At 37.7% G+C, this 19,026-nt stretch overlaps 1 protein-coding gene across 2 annotated transcripts in view; it reads left to right on the top strand.

Moving 5' to 3' along the window:
• Positions 1 to 19,026, top strand: part of GALNT7 (polypeptide N-acetylgalactosaminyltransferase 7) — a 108,068-nt gene that overhangs the window by 58,394 nt on the left and 30,648 nt on the right. For both annotated transcript variants that reach the window (XM_075930203.2, XM_075930202.2), the window contains exons 3-5: positions 9,037 to 9,203; positions 18,185 to 18,315; positions 18,616 to 18,695. In XM_075930203.2, the coding sequence (XP_075786318.2) occupies positions 9,037 to 9,203; positions 18,185 to 18,315; positions 18,616 to 18,695 (378 nt within the window). The remainder of the gene's footprint in view (positions 1 to 9,036; positions 9,204 to 18,184; positions 18,316 to 18,615; positions 18,696 to 19,026) is intronic.

Below are 19,026 nucleotides of genomic sequence, written 5' to 3'. Positions count from 1 at the left end.
GCCAGTGTCAATGCCAGACTTCAATGCTTCAGTGTCAATGCTATGCAGCTTCTGAACAAACTGCCATAAAAACATAAATTCTTTGGAGCTACTAACTAGAGATGAGCGATCTTTAAGGTGAGCTCATAGAGTGAAATTAATATATTCTAAGTAGCTGTTAATTTTCCAGTCAGTTCTACCGTATAGCCAAAGATATTCCACAGGACTCAAAGCCAAAGCTTGCTTACTTCATGAATGTGGAGATTTGGTTAATTACATTGTTGTACTAATTACACATATAGTACTGTTTAATTAAATAAGCTTGCAGTAATTACAGTTGGTGTCTATATCCTTGGAAACCAAGCATTAGGGATTTGCATTATTACATACAAACCCTAGGGGGAAAACCAGTTTTTTTATAATATAGTGAGTGCTCTATAATAATTCCATGAACTACCAAAAAAGTTGTATTGTACAAATAGCTTTTTGTGTTTCATTGGGACTTAACTTTATGCAAATCAAGTGAATTATAGTAATTAAACTTGAAGAAGGCTATCCTCCTGCCCTCGTGTCCTCATAAGTTTTGTTGTTGGCAAGACTCCAAAGGAGGAGGAAACATAGCCGTATAAAAATATAATTAGCAGTTTATTGGAGGATCTCTATTTGATCAGATCTCAAAGGTTTTGTATATAGCAAGTAATTGTTTAAGCATTTTTCTGTACCAGTCCAGTTGTACCAATGCCACTAGCAATAGAAGGGTGTATGTAGTGCCAGTGCACTTTTAACACTGTGCTGCTGCCATTAGACTTTTTCCTATTGTAGATTCCTCCAGCAGAGAAATAACCATATTTGGAGTGTAAGATACTGGCACAGGTATTTGCAGTGAATTTATATATGCACTCCTTCTGAAGTAGGGAGATTGATCTGTAAACAGAACATTAGATCCCCCATATCAGATGTGTGGCATAGCACTTTCAGAGCTCTGTATTGGAGTTCTCCACTAGACCTTGCAACTTTTTTCCATCTGTGGTATGGAAGACTTCCCTCTCTCATCCTGTCCTCTCTCATCCTGTACTGTCTTTTTATTTTTAATACTTTTGGGCAAATGGATTTATCCATGTCAGATGTTCAGTCGCAAAAAAAAAGAAAACTAGTACATTCATTGACTCTATATACTCAGTATTATTTCCTCAGCAGGCTTGGCACAGGACCATGTTAGAGCACTAGTTAGCAATATGATGATAAATATAAGTTAATATTTGATGTAGACAAGGACCGTTGTGTTTAACATATCAAATAAAATATATTACTATAGCCTCTTAACCTTAGGCAACAAAGAGTATAAGATACATGAATGTTGACACCTCCCAAACCAGTTATACACTTTTAAAATCAACCCATTGCAAAATAATGTATAATAAAATAAGCATGGTTAAAAAACATTATTTCATATAGGTCATAGGAAGCCTATTTCACATTATTTTTTTTCTTATTTCTCTACACAACCAGGCAAGTAGGGTGGCAGTCTGTATAATCGAGGCATTTTCACCAGAATTCTGGTTTTTTTGATGTAGTAAAAGGCATCTAAGGTAACCATTTATTTATCAGGTGACAAACAGGTTACAAAAAAAAGTAAATAGCAAGGTAAATCTTTGACCTGGCCATCCCTTTATGCACAAAACTCTCAATATGGACAAATGTCTCTGAATATCAGCATTACCTGCCTTCCTGATAAGCCATCTACATGGCTTGAAAACAGAGAGCTGCCAAGGCCCTCCTTAATACATTTTTGTTCAAAGTATCCAAATATTTCTCATAACTATGAATATTCTTAAAAGAGAAAGCCAAGGCTACATACTTTTTGACTGCCAACTGCCCTATTCAGTTGTTTGCAAATATCTTTTGCTTTAAACTCTAGGCTGGTCAACTTTTGAGAAGCCAGTGGAGTGGAGAGAATAATCAATATGCAAAAGCTGTGAGATTAACTTGATGTGGAGGGTTAGCCAATAAGTTTAAACGTGACAGTTCTTGCCTATGCTGAGTGGTTTTACTTGATGGCAGTGAACACCATGTAACAGTCCAGTATTGATAAGCCCGGAGGGTATGTCTACACTGCCCTCCTAATTCGAACTAGGAGGGTAATGTAGGCATACCGCACTTGCAAATGAAGCCCGGGATTTGAATTTCCCGGGCTTCATTTGCATAAGCGGGGAGCCGCCATTTTTAAAACCCCGCTGGTTCGAACCCCGTGCAGCGCGGCTACACGGGGCACGAACTACCGTTACTCCTCATTTCACGAGGAGTAACAGTAGTTCGAACTAGGAAGCCTCGTTTCACGAGGAGTAACGGTAGTTCGGAATAGGAACCTAGTCCGAACTACCTAGTTCGAGCCCCGTGTAGCCGCGCTGCACGGGGGTTCGAAGCAGCGGGGATTTAAAAATGGCGGCTCCCCGCTTATGCTAATGAAGCCCGGGAAATTCAAATCCCGGGCTTCATTAGCAAGTGCGGTATACATACATTACCCCGCTAGTTCGAACTAGGAGGGTAGTGTAGACATACCCTTTGTTAGGAAGATAGTAATTGCAAACCTGGATAAGAGGAAGGTACAATAAGTAGGCAGCAATGTTATGAACTAGAGATGTAAGTGACTAATCCTCTAGTCGACTATCCGATAAGCAAAATTTTATCAGATAGTCGACACACTACTCAACTAGTCGCTTTCCCCCGCTTGCTGCCTCTATCAGAAAGAGGCAGCAAGGGGGGGGGGGGGAGAGCAAGGGGTGCTGAGGGGAGTATTGCATGATATTCTTATTAATAAACTAGGCAAATAAAACTTAAATGGGGCTACTATAAGGTGGGTGCATAACTGGCTGGATAACCGTACTCAGAGAGTAGTTACTAATGGTTCACAATCATGCTGGAAAGGTATAACAAGTGGGGTTCCACGGGTCAGTTTTGGGACCGGCTCTGTTCAATATCTTCATCCATGATTTAAATATTGGCATAGAAAGTATGCTTATTAAGTTTGCATATACCACCAAGCTGGAAGGGGTTGCAACTAATCTGAAGGATAGGGTCATAAGTCAAAATGATCTGAACAAATTGGAGAAATGGTCTGAGGTAAACAGGATGAAGTTTAATAAAGACAAATGCAAAGTGCTCCACTTAGGAAGGAACAATCAGTTTCACACATACAGAACTGGAAGCGACTGTCTAGGAAGGAGTACGGCAGAAAGGGATCTAGGAGTTATAGTGGACCCCAAGCTGAATACGAGTCAGCAGTGTGATGCTGTTGCAAAAAAAAGCAAACATGATTCTGGGATGCATTGACAGGTGTGTTGTGAGCAAGACAGGAGAAGTCATTCTTCCGCTCTACTCAGTTGTAGTATTGTGTACAGTTCTGGGCACCGCATTTCAAGAAGGATGTGGAGAAATTGGAGAGGGTGCAGAGAAGAGCAACAAGAATGATTAAAGGTCCAGAGAACATGACCTATGAAGGAAGGCTGAAAGAATTGGGTTTGTTTAGTTTGGAAAAGAGAAGATTGAGGGGAAGATACATGATAGCAGTTTTCAAGTATCTAAAAGCGTGTCATAAGGAGGAGGGAGAAAACTTGTTCATCTTGGCCTCTGAGAATAGAACAAGAAGCAATGGGCTGAAACAAGCAAGGGAGGTTTAGTTTGGACATTAGGAAAAAGTTCCTAACTGTCAGGGTAGTTAAACACTGGAATAAATTGCCCAGGGAGGTTGTGGAATCTCCATCTGTGAAGATATTTAAGAGTAGGTTAGATAAATGTCTATCGGGGATGGTCTAGACAGTATTTGGTCCTGCCATGGGAGCAGGGGACTGGACTCGACCTCTCGAGGTCCCTTCCAGTCCTAGTATTCTATGATTCTATGACTTAAAAGCCAATTCCCCCCAGCTGCAGCTCTGTGGGAGGGGGCAGGGGCACAGTGATGGTGTTTCAGTCTTTGAAATGTATTAGAATCCCAGCTTGGGCTCTTGTACCTTTCAAAGTTGTGCCACGCTTCCATCTTTTAAATGTAGCAACAGCTGGGTGGGCTTTTGCTATGTTTCAAAGTGGAAGCACCCGTATTGACTAATCGAATAGTTGATGGAAATTCCATTGACTATTTATGATTAGTTGATCTAATTTTAACATCCCTACTGTGAACTAATCTTAGAAGGCATTATCCTAATTTCTAATGATTAAATTGGCCTATCTCCCTGTTCTCTTCATACTGACAGAATGAATGTGTCATATGCTGCAAAACAGCTAATAGGTAAGAAACTTGGGTGGGAGGTTGTTACATTCCTTTTGCATTTGGGGGGTCAAAACCTTTTCAGAATTAACTATAACATCTTTAGGAATACAAATAGAAGATCAATATAAAGTAGAAAAACTCCAAAGGAGTCCATGGTTTAAGTGCTGTGAATACCCCAATAAATTTGTTACTCTTTAAAGTGCCACAGGATTCCTTGTTTTAGCTGAAACAGACTTAACATGGCTACCTCTCTGACACCTGAAAATATAATGTGCTGAAAGTATGAAAAAAATCAAAGTTTAGTGTGAAAAAGTGTTTTTACTGAGTGCAAAAGAATCTGAAATATGAAACTTTTTGTGGGAAAACCTCAAATATTTATTTGGACCATCCTCTGAAAAATACTTTATTTCAAGAGCCATCATTCTTTTTTTGGCCCCAAATTACCACCATTTCATATAGTCACTTGCCAGTATCCTTTGTTGTTGTGAAGACTTGCTGCCAAAAACTGATATAATTCATTTCACATAGATGACCTACAGTAGTAGAAGATTCCACTTGCTCTGCTTTTACACCTGGGCTACGTCTACACTGGCATGATTTTCCGGAAATGCTTTTAATGGAAAAGTTTTCCGTTAAAAGCATTTTCGGAAAAGCGCGTCTAGATTGGCAGGACGCTTTTCCGCAAAAGCACTTTTTGCAGAAAAGCGTCCATGGCCAATCTAGACGCGCTTTTCCGCAAAAAAGCCCCGATCGCCATTTTCATGATCGGGGCTTTTTTGTGGAAAACAACTCTCTGCTGTCTACTCTGGCCCTTTTGCGCAAAAGTTTTTCGGAAAAAGACTTTTGCCTGAATGGGAGCAGCATAGTATTTCCACAAAAGCACTGACAATCTTACATGAGATTGTCAGTGCTTTTGCGGAAATTCAAGCGGCCACTGTAGACAGCTGGCAAGTTTTTCCGCAAAAGCAGATGATTTTGCGGAAAATCTTGCCAGTCTAGACACAGCCAAAGTGTTCCAGTTATACCAGTGGTGAAAGCCTAGAAAGAAACTGACCAGCTGTATGTTAGTTTCACTCTTATGTCAATGTGATAAATGTTTCTGCTTCTTCACACAAAAAATCTGATCAGTCCCCCTTTATTTTGTCCCTTTCCTTCCTCCACCCCAAAAGGATTGCCTTTCCTATGGGGGAGAGGTGAGATCTGTAATTTTGCAGCCAATTTACATTGCTATTGCTGTGCCTGATCATCCTGTATTGCCGTAGTGTGAACTTCATACTTGGAGAGTAAAAGGTGCTGTATACGACTACATTTTATTTTATTCTTTTTTTGTCTTGCCAGTCATGATGTTTAAGTTCAATGTCAAATTAGTTATGTAAAATCAGTTTAACTATAGGGAAAACCTATTCTGTGTTACTTGGAATTAATTTGTACTTGGTATTTATTTCATCTACCACTGGATGTCAGCATTGTTCCACATAAATGCAGCTAGTAAAAAGATTTATCTAGTGGTGAGAAAGGAGGGAGACTCTATTTGGCACTTAATTTGAAATTATTTAATATAACGCTTCTCAGAAAAATTAAAACGTTGCATCTGTCACTGGCGATTCATAGTATAATCCTGAAGTTATTTGATTCACACATGGTTTCAAATGCCCAGTTGGCAAATGCAGAATTGTCAGAGCAGATTGTATATATCAATTATTGCGTACTCTGAATGCCACTCAAAGGCTTGTTGGTGATGAGTCACCACACTGACTAGCCAAGAAATTAGATCAGATCTTTGGCAATGGCTAGGAGTAAGATCTTACTAGGTGTATAGACGTATAATAATATAATTTACAAATAGCTATAGTCAGAAATGACTTGCGACCTTCACGTGTAGTTTCTATTAACTGTTAGATTTGCAGGAATTAGGTTGAATTTGTAGAATAAAAAAGTCTAAACCTTCCTTAATTTTATGTCAAGATGATAGATCTGTTATATATAGTAGAGCACAAAATATTGTTAAATTGCTCACAGATGTGTCATGATGTTTGGCTTTTATAATCAGTTTTTTAATAAATGTTTAAGCTATTAAAGGAATGGAATATGATTTACTATTAGATTTGTTTTCCTCTGGAAGATTGTATAATCACAAAGGAAGAAACAGGAAGAACATTTGCTTTTTAGCTTTAAAATAAGGTAGTCACTCCCATTTTGGGGTGATTTATGAGGCTTTTTGGTAGTAGGAATCAGTCTCTCTAAAACTTATTAATTATCAGTGCCTTTCCCTGTTTGTAGAACTCAAGTTATGTGACAACAATGCTTCTTTGTAAAGACAAAAGTTGTCAGCACAATCTAGATCAGGTACCACCTTCTCTTTTAAGGCAAATTTACATTTATTTTCCATGCCCTTTAAATTGAATTTTTGAATGGATTTCAGCTGCCATTCTGTCTTGGAACATAAAACGTTAGAATACATGATAATGGAGTGGTAAAAATGCTTCCCAATGAACACAACTAAAACTCCAAACTTGATCCAGATAAATATGTATTTAAAACTGTTATGTAGATCAGATACTTAACCTGCCTTCAGTAAATATGTAGAATAACTTTCCTCTAATAAATAACTTAAAAAGGACACAATAACTAAGTGTGTAGCCTACACAGTGTACATGCTATAGTACATATATTGCCAACAGCTCCTATCATAGTGTAGGGATACCAGCAAAGGTTTCTGTTTAAAACTAAAGTTACTCCTGTATGAAATCAGTCAAGATTTTTGTGACTATGACTTTGGGGGGAAAAACAGTGGTCTGAATGTACAATCAATTGAAAATCTGTCCACAGATGTTCATACTTGAACATATTTTGCTGATAGTGAGGAGTGATTATTTATAGTCTTTCTATCTCTAGCCATAATATTAGCAAGATTGAAACCAAGTATACAGTCTCTAATCCTCATTCTTAAAGAGCCCTTCTGATTTCAAGAGTGATATTTCAAGCTCATTTGAGAATAGAGGTATCCTCAGAGACAATCTTAATAGATTTTGCAGTCATATTATAAACTAGTTTCTAGAATGAGACTAGTATGTGTCTATCAGATTTCAACTTTGCTTTGGTGATACTGTATATAGAATAGCACTGAATTGCATCTTTTTCTTTTAACAGCAAAACTCTTCCCTCCTTTTGTACAAATGCCTATGGCTATGTCTAGACTGGCCCCTTCTTCGGAAGAGGCATGCTAATTTCTAACTTTGGAATAGGGAAATCCGCGGGGGATTTAAATATCCCCCACGGGATTTAAATAAACATGGCCACCGTTTTTTTTCCGGCTTGGGGAAAAGCCGGAAAAGAGCATCCAGACTGGCGCGATCCTCCGGAATAAAGCCTGCAAGTAGGAATAAGAGATCCTCCGGAAAAGGGCTTTATTCCGGAACTATTCTGGAATAGCTTATTTCGAAGTAAGCATGTATTGTTGACATACCCTTAGTGTGAAATTTCATACTGCTCATTTTTATGCTCTTTGAAGTTTCTAAGCAGTTTTTGTTTGTACTTTCATTTCATACATTTTTTAATTGGAAGCCATTGAAGCTGGCTGTGGCTGAAATTTGTTGTTGGCAGTCTGAGCTTCATTGTTGATTTAAATGTTTTTAAAAAGTGTATACACAGAATATATATAGAATTTGACACAAAGACGTATCCTCTGTAGATTGGTTGCAAAACTTCTGTCTGTCTTTTCTGTCTTTCTTTCTATGAGTCTATGAAAGGACTCTTATCCTTCATTGGGAATAGTTGAAAGTTTAAGTGCCACTGATTGCCAATTAATAAAATATTTTCTTTTAAAATATCCATAAGCTGTTATGTAAATTTTATATAGTGCAGAACATTTTCTATGCAGCAGTGGCAAATGAGCGCGTGTGCAGTTTCTGTATGTCTATCACTTATAAAATGTCTGTGCTTAAAATGTGTTAGATATGAAAGGATCGATAAACCAGGCCTGTGGGACACAGTGGGAGACAATCCACCTAGGCTACGCCTACACTGGCACCCTTTTCCGGAAATGCTTAAAACGGAACAGTTTTCCGTTATAAGTATTTCCGGAAAAAGTGCGTCTACATTGGCAGGATGCTTTTCCGGAAAAGCACTTTTTCCGGAAAAGCGTCCATGCCAATGTAGACGCGCTTTTCCGCAAAAAAGCCCCGATCGTCATTTTCGTGATCAGGGCTTTTTTGCGGAAAAGAAATCTGTGCTGTCTACACTGGCCCTTTTCCGGAACAGTTTTCCGGAAAAGGACTTTTGCCCGAACGGGAGCAGCATAGTTTTTCTGGTAAAGCACTGATGATTTTACAGTAGATCATCAGTGCTCTTCCGGAAATTCAAGGGGCCAGTGTAGACAGCTGGCAAGTTATTCCGGAAAAGTGGTTGATTTTCCGGAATAAGTGGCCAGTGAAGACAGCCCTAATGTTTATGATAGCAATTTACAAGATTTTTCAGGTTTTGTATCCTAAAGATGTAACACAAATGAAAATATTTTACAGACTGTTCTTTTTACTTGTAAGAATGTGCTTTACAGGAATATTACAAATTGCTTTTTATAAATCAGTAATAATATAAATGTGTTATGCAAGAAGTCAAACATCATCATGGTTTCTCCAGACCTTAAAATCCTATGAAATAGTAAAGCTATATTTTGTTTTTGATATCTTGCTTATCTATAACTTGAAGCAGAGGCAATAAGTAAAACTTCATTCACACGCATTATTAAGAGATATACTGGCAAATGTACAGTAACAAAATGAAATCTTTTCCAGGTGCAAGTATTGGCAGTATGATGAGAACCTGCTCACCTCCAGTGTTGTCATTGTCTTTCATAATGAAGGCTGGTCCACACTCATGAGGACAGTTCACAGTGTTATAAAACGGACACCAAGAAAATACTTGGCAGAAATTGTGATGATTGATGATTTCAGTAATAAAGGTAATGCATAGACTATTGACACTGAATCTGTAGGAAGGGGGGTTTAAAATTGTTTTTAAAATTAGGGGTTTTTTTGTTTTATTATTCTATTATATGGATTGTACTTGACTGAACAATAAAAATAAGATGGTGTTTATATTCATTTTTATCTTTCAGTAAAATACAAACTACGTCTCAATGATAGTAATGAAAACACTGGTTCATGTGCATACATTTCTGTTGTGTGCATAGAATTTGGATCAGGTTTTCCCCACAGTTTACTTAGAACATTATTATTGGAGATTTGGATTAATTATCACATTTTGTCATTAGTAATTTTTAAAATGATACTGTGATTAGAGATAAATTGGAACAGGGCACAGTGCTGTGTGCTGTCAGTAACTGTCAAACCAGCGAGCATGAAGTACTTCTCCAACTTAGTATTTTCACTGCTTCTCTTGTTTTCATCAAGCAGTTAGTGATAAATGTGATGTAAAAAGTGTCTTTCCTTGTGAAGGCAAGACGTAATCCTGTCTTAATTCTAAATATAGTCAAATTTGACTAAAATATTCAGTAAATCATATTCATTTTTTAACTTTCTTAATGATTTTTGGAGCCACCCACAACTCTTCAAAACACAATACTATGTTTATCATTGCTTATTTTTTTGAAAGAAAACCTATATATTTTTTTACTTTAAATGTTTTCTTTATTTCATGGTGGCATATGGGCTCCAGTTGCATGTCATCAAAGCTTCCAGACATTTGTAGTCTTTCCTGCCTATGCTTGTTATCCATGTTCTTCTTTTCCTTTCTGCCAAGGTGAACCAAGATGGGAATGTACTTGCTCCATGTACATATGTATGATTTTAAATACATAATAGGCATTATAAAATGCTTGCATACACACACTTTCTCTCTCTGTCTCTCTGTTTTCCTAGTATTGATATCTTAAGGTCTAATGATCATTGACAATGTAAAATGAAGCTGATTTGAGAAGAGAATAGCAAGAGATGGCATGTTAGATTATAAATAAGATAATGAATGATATAGAGAAGGTCAGTCCAATGTATGTTTTAAGTTTAAAACTGATAAAAGAAAATACTTTGTTTAGTACTATGCAGAATTAATCTCTAGGACTCTATGCCATAATAAGTTGTTGTGGAAAATACCTTGTAAGAATCAGAAAAAGATCACACACTTGTGTGAGTAAAAATATTTGCTTCTGTAGGAAGGATACTTGTGGATGCGGCACTGGGCTTGGATTCAGGAATACTGAGTTCAGTTACGCACTCTACCTTTTGCTTTCTGACTTCAGGCAAATTGTTAATCTTTTTATGCCTCTTTTCCTTATCTGGAAATGGAGATAACAGTACTTCCCTACCTCACTAAATCCAGAAATGCAGGGTGGAGAGGGGATAACTTTCAGGTGCTATAATAATGAGGGGCAAAATAATTATTCAGGGAAATTAGATAAGATAAATATTTATAAGGTGCATAAACCTGAGATTAGAAAGAAATTTCCTCTATAGCCAAGTATATTTGTATACATGATTATTATGGGATCTTAGCATATTCCTCTGAAGCATCTGATATTGATAGCTGTAAGAGTCAAGATTACCCTTTTGTCTGCTTTTAGTATGGCAGTTTCTATGCAGAGCTAGTATAGCCAGAGTATGATGTAACAGCATTTCTATACTGTCTGTCCCTTGGATTGATACATAGCAAAGACAAGGCATGTCTGATCATAGGTCAGTATGAGCTGCTCCTGAAGTCTGGGATCTGCTGCCCCATTCCCTCCTTTTTCCCTTTGAATAGTTGAATTTAAAGATATGGAGGACATCTGGCTGTGTGGGTACCCACTGCTGAAGTGGCTCTCCTTTTGTATCATTAAATAGTCTGGCACACAATAGACTTGTCAATATCACAGAGGTGTATTAGTAAAGAATGAATACTAGAAATTAATTTTAAACTTGAAATGATTGTATAAAAACAGGATAGACTTTTTACATGTAAAGCATTATTAACATATAAATAAACATTGTTTTTCACAAAATCCCTATGAAAATATTAAGAAAATAGGACCAGAATAGCCCTTGATCTAGGACTAACCCTCTGTGGGACTCCACTAGACATGCCCTCCCAGTTTGATAGCAAATAATTGATAACTATTGTTGGAGTATAGTCTTTCAACCAGCTGTGCATCCACTTTATAGTAACTTCATCTGGACCATATTTCCTTAGCTTGCTTACAAGAATGCCATGTAGGCCTTGGTCAGAAGACTTACTAAAATCAGGATGCATCACAAATACTGCTTCCCCATATCTGTTAGGCCACAGTGGTCCTCTATATTCCAATTGACTTGTAATGGAATGACACCACCTGAGAAGCTGATGTAGATTTGTATATATTATGTAAATGTTTCCTTAAAGTATATGTTTTAATCATTTAATCAGCAGCCATATTCTAGACTTTTCAGCTGGCATCACAGCTGTCTTCACGTGCAATTCAAGGACTTGCTGAGCCACTTAAATAAAAGCTTAACATCATTGTAAAAGTAGATGGCCTATTTAAATATGACAAACTTTTGCAAATCTGAATTCATAATGCTATTTACATTGTGTGAATATGACTGACTGTACTTCATGTAGGTGACTTTTATGGACTGTCTGGCATAATAGACATACTGCAAGTTATAATTAATATATGGCAGGGGTGATGAAAGCATGGCTTACAGGCTCATGGAGTCTTCCATCTCCCCCCCCCCCCCCCCCCCCGTCTGATTCTCTACCAGCCACACTGGGTGGGAGGGAAGGGGAGGAGCTTGAGACCTCTGCCTGGCAATGGGAGGATGGGGTACCACTTCTGTTCAGTAGAGGGGGATCTCTAGGCTTTGCCTCTCAGGGCATGCCTACTGGGGTTCAGGCCTTCAGCTTGATCAGGGCTGAAGCCCCAAGCCCTGTAAGATGCCTTCCACAGGGCTGAAGCCCGTGCCCCAGCTCTTGAACTTCTAAAGATTGTCGTCTGCAGCTCAGAGAGTCAATAAGTTTGGCCACTTTTGTGTATCCAAGATTATGAGGAAAAATGTGAATGTTATTACCTGAAAAACAGTTTGACTGTGTAATTAGCATTGTCCTATAAAATTTTTAGAGTTTTAATTATTGTCTCTTATTCTTGCTATATAATCTATATCTAAGTGAATAGTGTGCTGGATTGGAATTCAGAAGACCTGTGTCCAATTCACATCTCTGTCACTGGCCTGCTGGCTGCCCTTGAGCAAGTCGCTTCATCTCTCTGTGCCTCATTTTCCCTATCTCTAAAAAGGATGGCAATATTATTTCTTTTATGAAGTACTTTGAAGTCTATAGCTGAAAAGCAATATATAGACATAGGCAGTACACTATTTCCTAACTCTGCTTAATTCTAGGATTCTGGGAATATTTTTTGCAACTTTAACCAAGTGAGTTTTTGTATGGCATTTCTTATGTTTATTATATGACATCATTTGGCTAGATATCAGCAGAGGGCCATATCCCAAGCATTTTATGAAGCCCATCTCTGTGAATGTTAGGAACTGTGGTGCTCCTGCTTTCTGGCTGGCAGAGTAGGGCTCCTTACATAGTCCATGGGAGCTATTATATATTATGTAAGTTTCTGAAGCCAGCAATTTTGACAGGCCCTGATTTCAGTACTTGAACATTGTGTAAAGTGTGCCTATAAATCTGTCAGGTATATGTACAACTCTGCCATTCTTAGAAGCATGCTTCATACCTGCTATCGTTGTGATTTACTGCTTGTGCATACCTTTCATTTTTCACAAGCCTCCGTTAAATCAAAATAAATTTTCGTTTGGTTTCAACTGAAACTAATAGCTTAAGATTTAGTATTCAGATTTTCTCCTTTTCCCTATTTGGAACTGGTTACATGTAGCTGCATTTAATCAATGATGTTGCCCAAAAACTTAAACCTCAGCTCAGGTGCTTTGTGCTATATTAGCTGTGATTCCTCACATGAGAGCACACTGAATAGCTTAAGATTAAGGTTATTTTCTTGCTGTTGGCAGAGCTCCTAAATGCCAGGTTTCTATGGGCACCCTTTTTCAAGTTGGGGGCCACTGACCCACAGAAAAATCAGGCAGGGGCCACACGCAAATGAGAAGTAAAAAAACAAAAACAAAACCCCTCACTGCAGTGGGCCCGACTAGGAAAGAGAGAGACATTCTCCACATTCCCCTCACACACCAGAGCCTAGACTAATAGGCTGTGTCTAGACTGCATCCGTCTGCCGACAGAGGGATGCAAATCAAGCACTTCAGAGGTGCAAATGAGTCCGGGATTTAAATATCCTGGGCTTCATTTGCATACTTACATTCTGACACTGTGGCAATCAGGCTCAGTGTCTAAAGTGAAAGTAAAGTGTAGTCCTGGCTCTGCCAACACCAGGGAGCTTTTTCTGCAGCTTCTGTACTCCTGAGTGCTTGATTTGCATCCCTCTGTCGGCGGAGGGATGAAGTCTAGATGTAGCCATAGATTTTGTCTACTCCAGCCCCATGGGAGGAGAGTGGAGGAGGAGCCCCCAAGCCTCATGGGAGCCGGATCCAGGCAAGCCAGCTCCCGGGTCTTAGGTTCCTCAGCATGTATTAGTATATATTTTTTATTTATGAATGTTATTCTCTTGTAGTTATTAGGAAAAATAGTATTGCTTATGCATCTTTTATATTTTTTCAGAACAATTCTTTATTTATGATAATTGGTTAGAAGTAGTTTACTTCTTGCATATGACATACCTCTTATCTCTCCCCCTGCAGTCTTTTTTGTGCACAGTGTTTTTTTGGTTGTAAAGAATTTCCAGAGTAGTGTTTTTTTTAACTTGGTTTGTCAGAAGCACAGAAGAATAGCAATGACAAGAATTTAATTCCAAGTTCGTACAGGTTGTACCTCTAAAATCCAGGATTCTCAGGTCTGGCAAACATCCGTGGTCCAGCATGACCATGGATATTCCAGGATCAGAGAGTCCCAGCGCACTGCAGAGGTATGTGGGTCCAGGAGCTGACCCACGGCTTGTTGGACTGCAGGGGTTGGGCTCAGAGCGGGCACATGGCTCATCTGGGCTGGTGAGGAGCCAGGAGCTGGTGTGTGGCTCAGCTGGGATACAGAGAGAGCCAGGAAGCAAGGTATTTAAACTAATGCTTAAATACCTTGCTGAACCAAGGCCTTCATGTTCTTTGTAAAGAAAGGGGACCAGATTCTCAGCTGGTATAAATTAGCACAGCTCTATGTGAATCCAAAGGAGTTATGCTGATTTTATATTAGCTAAGGGCTCCTGAGCTCAGCTTTTCATTACGTAGTTCTTAAGTTGTCATAGGCTTTCTCTACACTAACCATTTTTTAAAGTGTTTTTTTACTCCCTTTGGTGCATCTCCACAAGATGTAGCAGTAGAGGGAGAACTAGTATAAACTGGGAACCCTAATGTCTTCCTAATGTTTCAAAGCACATGTAGATTCAATAGTGGTACAAATATCAGTTAATGTTGATGCTTTGTGTATGACACCAGGGGACCTGCATCACTGGTAGCATCACTGTGGGAGAGTTTACAGTAATGGCTGTTACAGGTAAGACCTGTAATAACCTTTTTTTTTTGTTGGTTGTTTTTTACTAACACATTTGATTAAGGGAATCTTTGTTAAACGCTGAGTTCATTCTGTATCCCCTGCTTTAAGTGACAGTGCTTAGTGTTTGGAAGTATGCAGGTGGTTCTTCAGTAATATCTGAAGAAACCAGACCAACCATTCCTGATATTTCTAAGGCTTTTTAAAAAGAGCAGGAACAAACCCTTCATTTTTAAAACAAACACATTTTTTCTTTAATAAAAACACTTTCATTTTGTAAAGATATGTCAGCTACATGGACAAAATTCAGCACTGGACCAGTGACAAATTTTCTAAGTGTAAAATGTCAGGATTTCAAATTCTCATGTCTTTAAGCCCTGCAATGCTAGACCTTGGAACTTTCTAATATTGGAAAGTGGGGAATTCACAGCTTCCCAGTGAGAATAAACACTCAGTTCTAGCCCTGGAAGGAACTGAGATAACAGACTTCAGAGTCCCGAAACACTTACAATGCATAGGTGAATTTATAATAACTAAAGCAAGCACCTGACTTTGTAGCCAGAATGTGTTAGAAAAAAAAATCAGTTATTAATAGGGAATGTTTTGCGGAGACCTATGTCTTCCTATAATGTATGAGTCATATCTTTAATGGTGTAGTATAATAAAGCCTTTATTGACATTTGTTAGAGGTGATTTCATAACTTTCTTGTAGTTATTAATTCACATTAAATTCATATTGTGAAAGGTCCTGCAATTGTTGTGTATCATCTATGGTATATAGTGCATATAATACATACCTCATATATGTTTATATATATATAATAAATTATCGTTTGTCTAACTTAGTCTTTAGGTTTAAGTGAAATGTTTGTTACCCTCAAAAAATTACAGCAGCTTTTTAAGCATATTTTAAGGAGGGGGGGGGGGTCAGATTTGGGCCCTACTGATTTTGACAATCAGATTTCCCAGAGTTTAGGGTTTTTTTGTTTTGTTTTGTTTTGTTTTTTAATGGAGGGTAAAATAGCATTTGGTATTCAGGTGTCTTTGGAAGAGAGAAGGTTCAAAAATATTTCTGTTTTTGAAGTACAGTTTCTGAAATATATATGGATACCTTTTGGGTTTTTAAAAATCCATTTTTATTTTATTACTTAAATTTTGAAGTTGGAATCGTTGTATGTTTGTCAGAAGTGAGAAAAATATAATAATTTATTACACTCAAATCTGAGGCCTGTTCTACATAAACTGGTGCAAACAAGTGTTCATTTAAACCAGCACTAGCGTATGGACACTTGTCTTATTTTCAGTAGCTTGTTTTGCTGTGGGTTAAAGCTGTTCTTGACTTAAGCTAAATTGAAATATGACAGTCTTAAAGAAAAAAAAATCCACAATGGTGTTTTCACTGTCTTAACAAAATCTGTTTAGATTAATTAAATTTATTTAAATCAATTAAAGTTCATAGCATGTCTGTCTGGCAAGGTGCATGTTTAGACTATTCTGGGTTGAATCATTCATGCAGACTTGTGCAAGAATAACTATTGTAGGGATACAGAGGGGTAATCATGTTAGTCTGTAACTTTAAAAACAACGAGCAGTCCTGTGGCACCGTAGAGACTAAAATACATAAATAGGATCATGAGCAGGGCTCGCCGAGCCACGGCAAGCCCCACTCGCCAGATCGCCTGGCTCTTCCGGGATGTAATCTACTCATCCCTGCTGCCCAGCCTCTGTCCCGTCCTTCCTGATCCTTTCTTTCCACCTCAGAGGTTTTTCTGCCTATTACCAGTGTTCTCCATCTTGATAATTTTGTGTATTACTTTGTGATATGATCATCAAGTGATTGATCACAGTCCAGGCCTCTTAGTTATCACCCTTCAGATGCTCTTTTTATTGCCATTTTGTAGTTATTTTGGTCCTGGAATATGGGAGAGACAAAGTAGGTGAGGTAATTTATTTTATTGGATCAACAACTGTTAGTGGAAAGTACAATATTTTGAGTGACACAGAGCTGTGGGGGCAGATTGTTAAAGAGTTAACTCATGTTGGAGGCAGATCTCTTGAAATGAAATGGGCAATTGAAGGTTACTTTGTTATGCATAAAGGGTTTGGTGTGGGCTATTAAGGATAGCAGGCAGTGTAATGCATTGCAAATTGTTGCAATGAGCCATAAAACCAGTGTCCCTGTAAGTCTATGGCTTTTTTTTTTTTGTCTAGCAGAATTATAAATTTAAGTTTCCATACTTGCTTTTCCAGCTTTTTGTGCAGATTTCCCTTGAATTGCATCATGGAAAGGGCCTTCTAAATACCCTAGGATAATTTGCTTCAATAAGAAAAGAAACAACTGCTAACCTCATCTAACTCATGACACAGACAATCACTGTGTTCTCTAATAAACTCTTTAAGAAATATTATAAAAGGCATATCACCAAAAGACCAAAAACAACATATCACCTATGGGTGAACACTTTTCACAGTATAATCCCTCCATATTTAATGTTTCCCTTGAGGACAAGGGAAACCAGCCAACATCTCAAAAGGCCAGTCTGAGAACTTCAATTAATAACCCCTCTAGATGTGAAAAGCCATGGATTTTACAAGGATGCTGGTTTTATGGCTCATCACAGCCTCTCTCTGACTACACAACAATCTGTGATACACAAACCATCTGCTACCCTTAATTGCCTGTTTCAAGCCCTTTGTGCATAACAATTTAACTCCATTTCTTTTCAAGTGACTGTCTCCAACATATTACCTCTTCTACTTAAGAATCTATCCCCACTTGAATTTAGCTCTGCTTCCTTCCCCAGACCTGAAGAAAAGCTCTGTGTAGTTCAAGAGCTTGTATTTTCCAACAACAGTTGATCAAATAAAAGAAATGACCTCACCTATCTTCTATCCTTTTAATGAATACAGCTGCCACTATAAGGACATAATTGTTGAGGAGATGGGTGGGAAGCATTGACAGACCCTGGATTTCAAGGGGTTGAAAGGGACAGGGCAATCCAGTCTGGCATAATTTTGCTTTGGTTCCCAGCAGCATTTAGTGACCAAAACATACTTTAACAAAGACATCCTACAAATTGCAAAAATAATGTTATATCATGAGGCGCATTAGTGAAGAATCATAGACTTTCCTTAACGGTAGTTTGGAATCCACTTTTGCAATCTTTTAGTATAGAGCAGCTATTAACTTTCTATGTACTAAAGCTGGAACTCCTGCTATGCAATCAGCGAACTTCAAATCTAGCTTTCATCACAGTGTTGTATCTGAGATCATCTTCTCTGAACTGAACATCTAGATTTCTTTAGATCTGGTCAGTTTTATTGAGTTTGCATTGAAAGTGTAAAGCCAATTGTTATAACATGGAAAAAATCTTTTTTATTATTATTTGATAGCACACTTAAAAGAAAGACTAGACGAGTACATTAAGCAATGGAATGGCCTAGTAAAGGTATTTCGAAATGAGAGGAGAGAAGGTTTAATTCAAGCTAGAAGCATTGGAGCCCAGAAGGCTAAACTTGGACAGGTAGAAAATATTTGATTAAATAAAATAATTTATATTTACTTACAGTTTAAATAGATATTTTTAACAAATCTTAAAATTGTTATTTTATTATTAATATTGTTGAAATAAAATGTTTTAAATTCTTAAAAGCTTGCTGTAGTGTGGTATCACACCATAGTGTAATAAAAAACTTGTAGAAGTTTGTGTAAAAATTTAAGATATATGAAAATTAAATCAGTGTGTTATTTTTGTTTACCGAAATCTCAAATGATATTATATCTCCCTGCCTTTTTTGTTTGTTTTTTGTTTTTGTTTTTAAAGGTTTTGATTTACCTTGATGCCCATTGTGAGGTGGCAGTTAACTGGTATGCACCACTTGTAGCTCCTATATCTAAGGACAGGTAAAGCTATCCTGTTTTTTTCTTTAACTCAAAGAGCCTCCTAAGAAGAAAAATAGTAACAGTAGCAATCTTCATATTTTGAACCATATTCAGTGTTTTGTTCATAATACAACTATTGCATATCTCCCAGAGTGGAAGATATTGTCATGTAACAAATGAAATAGTTGTGCAAATGAATCTCTAATTAGTTTATTTAATAGAGGTACAGGCAGTCCCCGGGTTACGTACAAGATAGGGACTGTAGGTTTGTTCTTAAGTTGAATTTGTATGTAAATGGGAACTGGTACATATTGTAGGGGAAACTCTAGCCAAACATTTCTCCAGAGCTCAG

Source organism: Pelodiscus sinensis, chromosome 4 (genome assembly GCF_052426305.1).
Source record: "Pelodiscus sinensis isolate ZL-2025 chromosome 4, ASM5242630v1, whole genome shotgun sequence".
NCBI classification, from domain to species: domain Eukaryota; kingdom Metazoa; phylum Chordata; order Testudines; family Trionychidae; genus Pelodiscus; species Pelodiscus sinensis.
The sequence above is the reverse complement of the archived record's forward strand: the minus strand, read 5'-3'. Positions and strand labels throughout refer to the sequence as shown.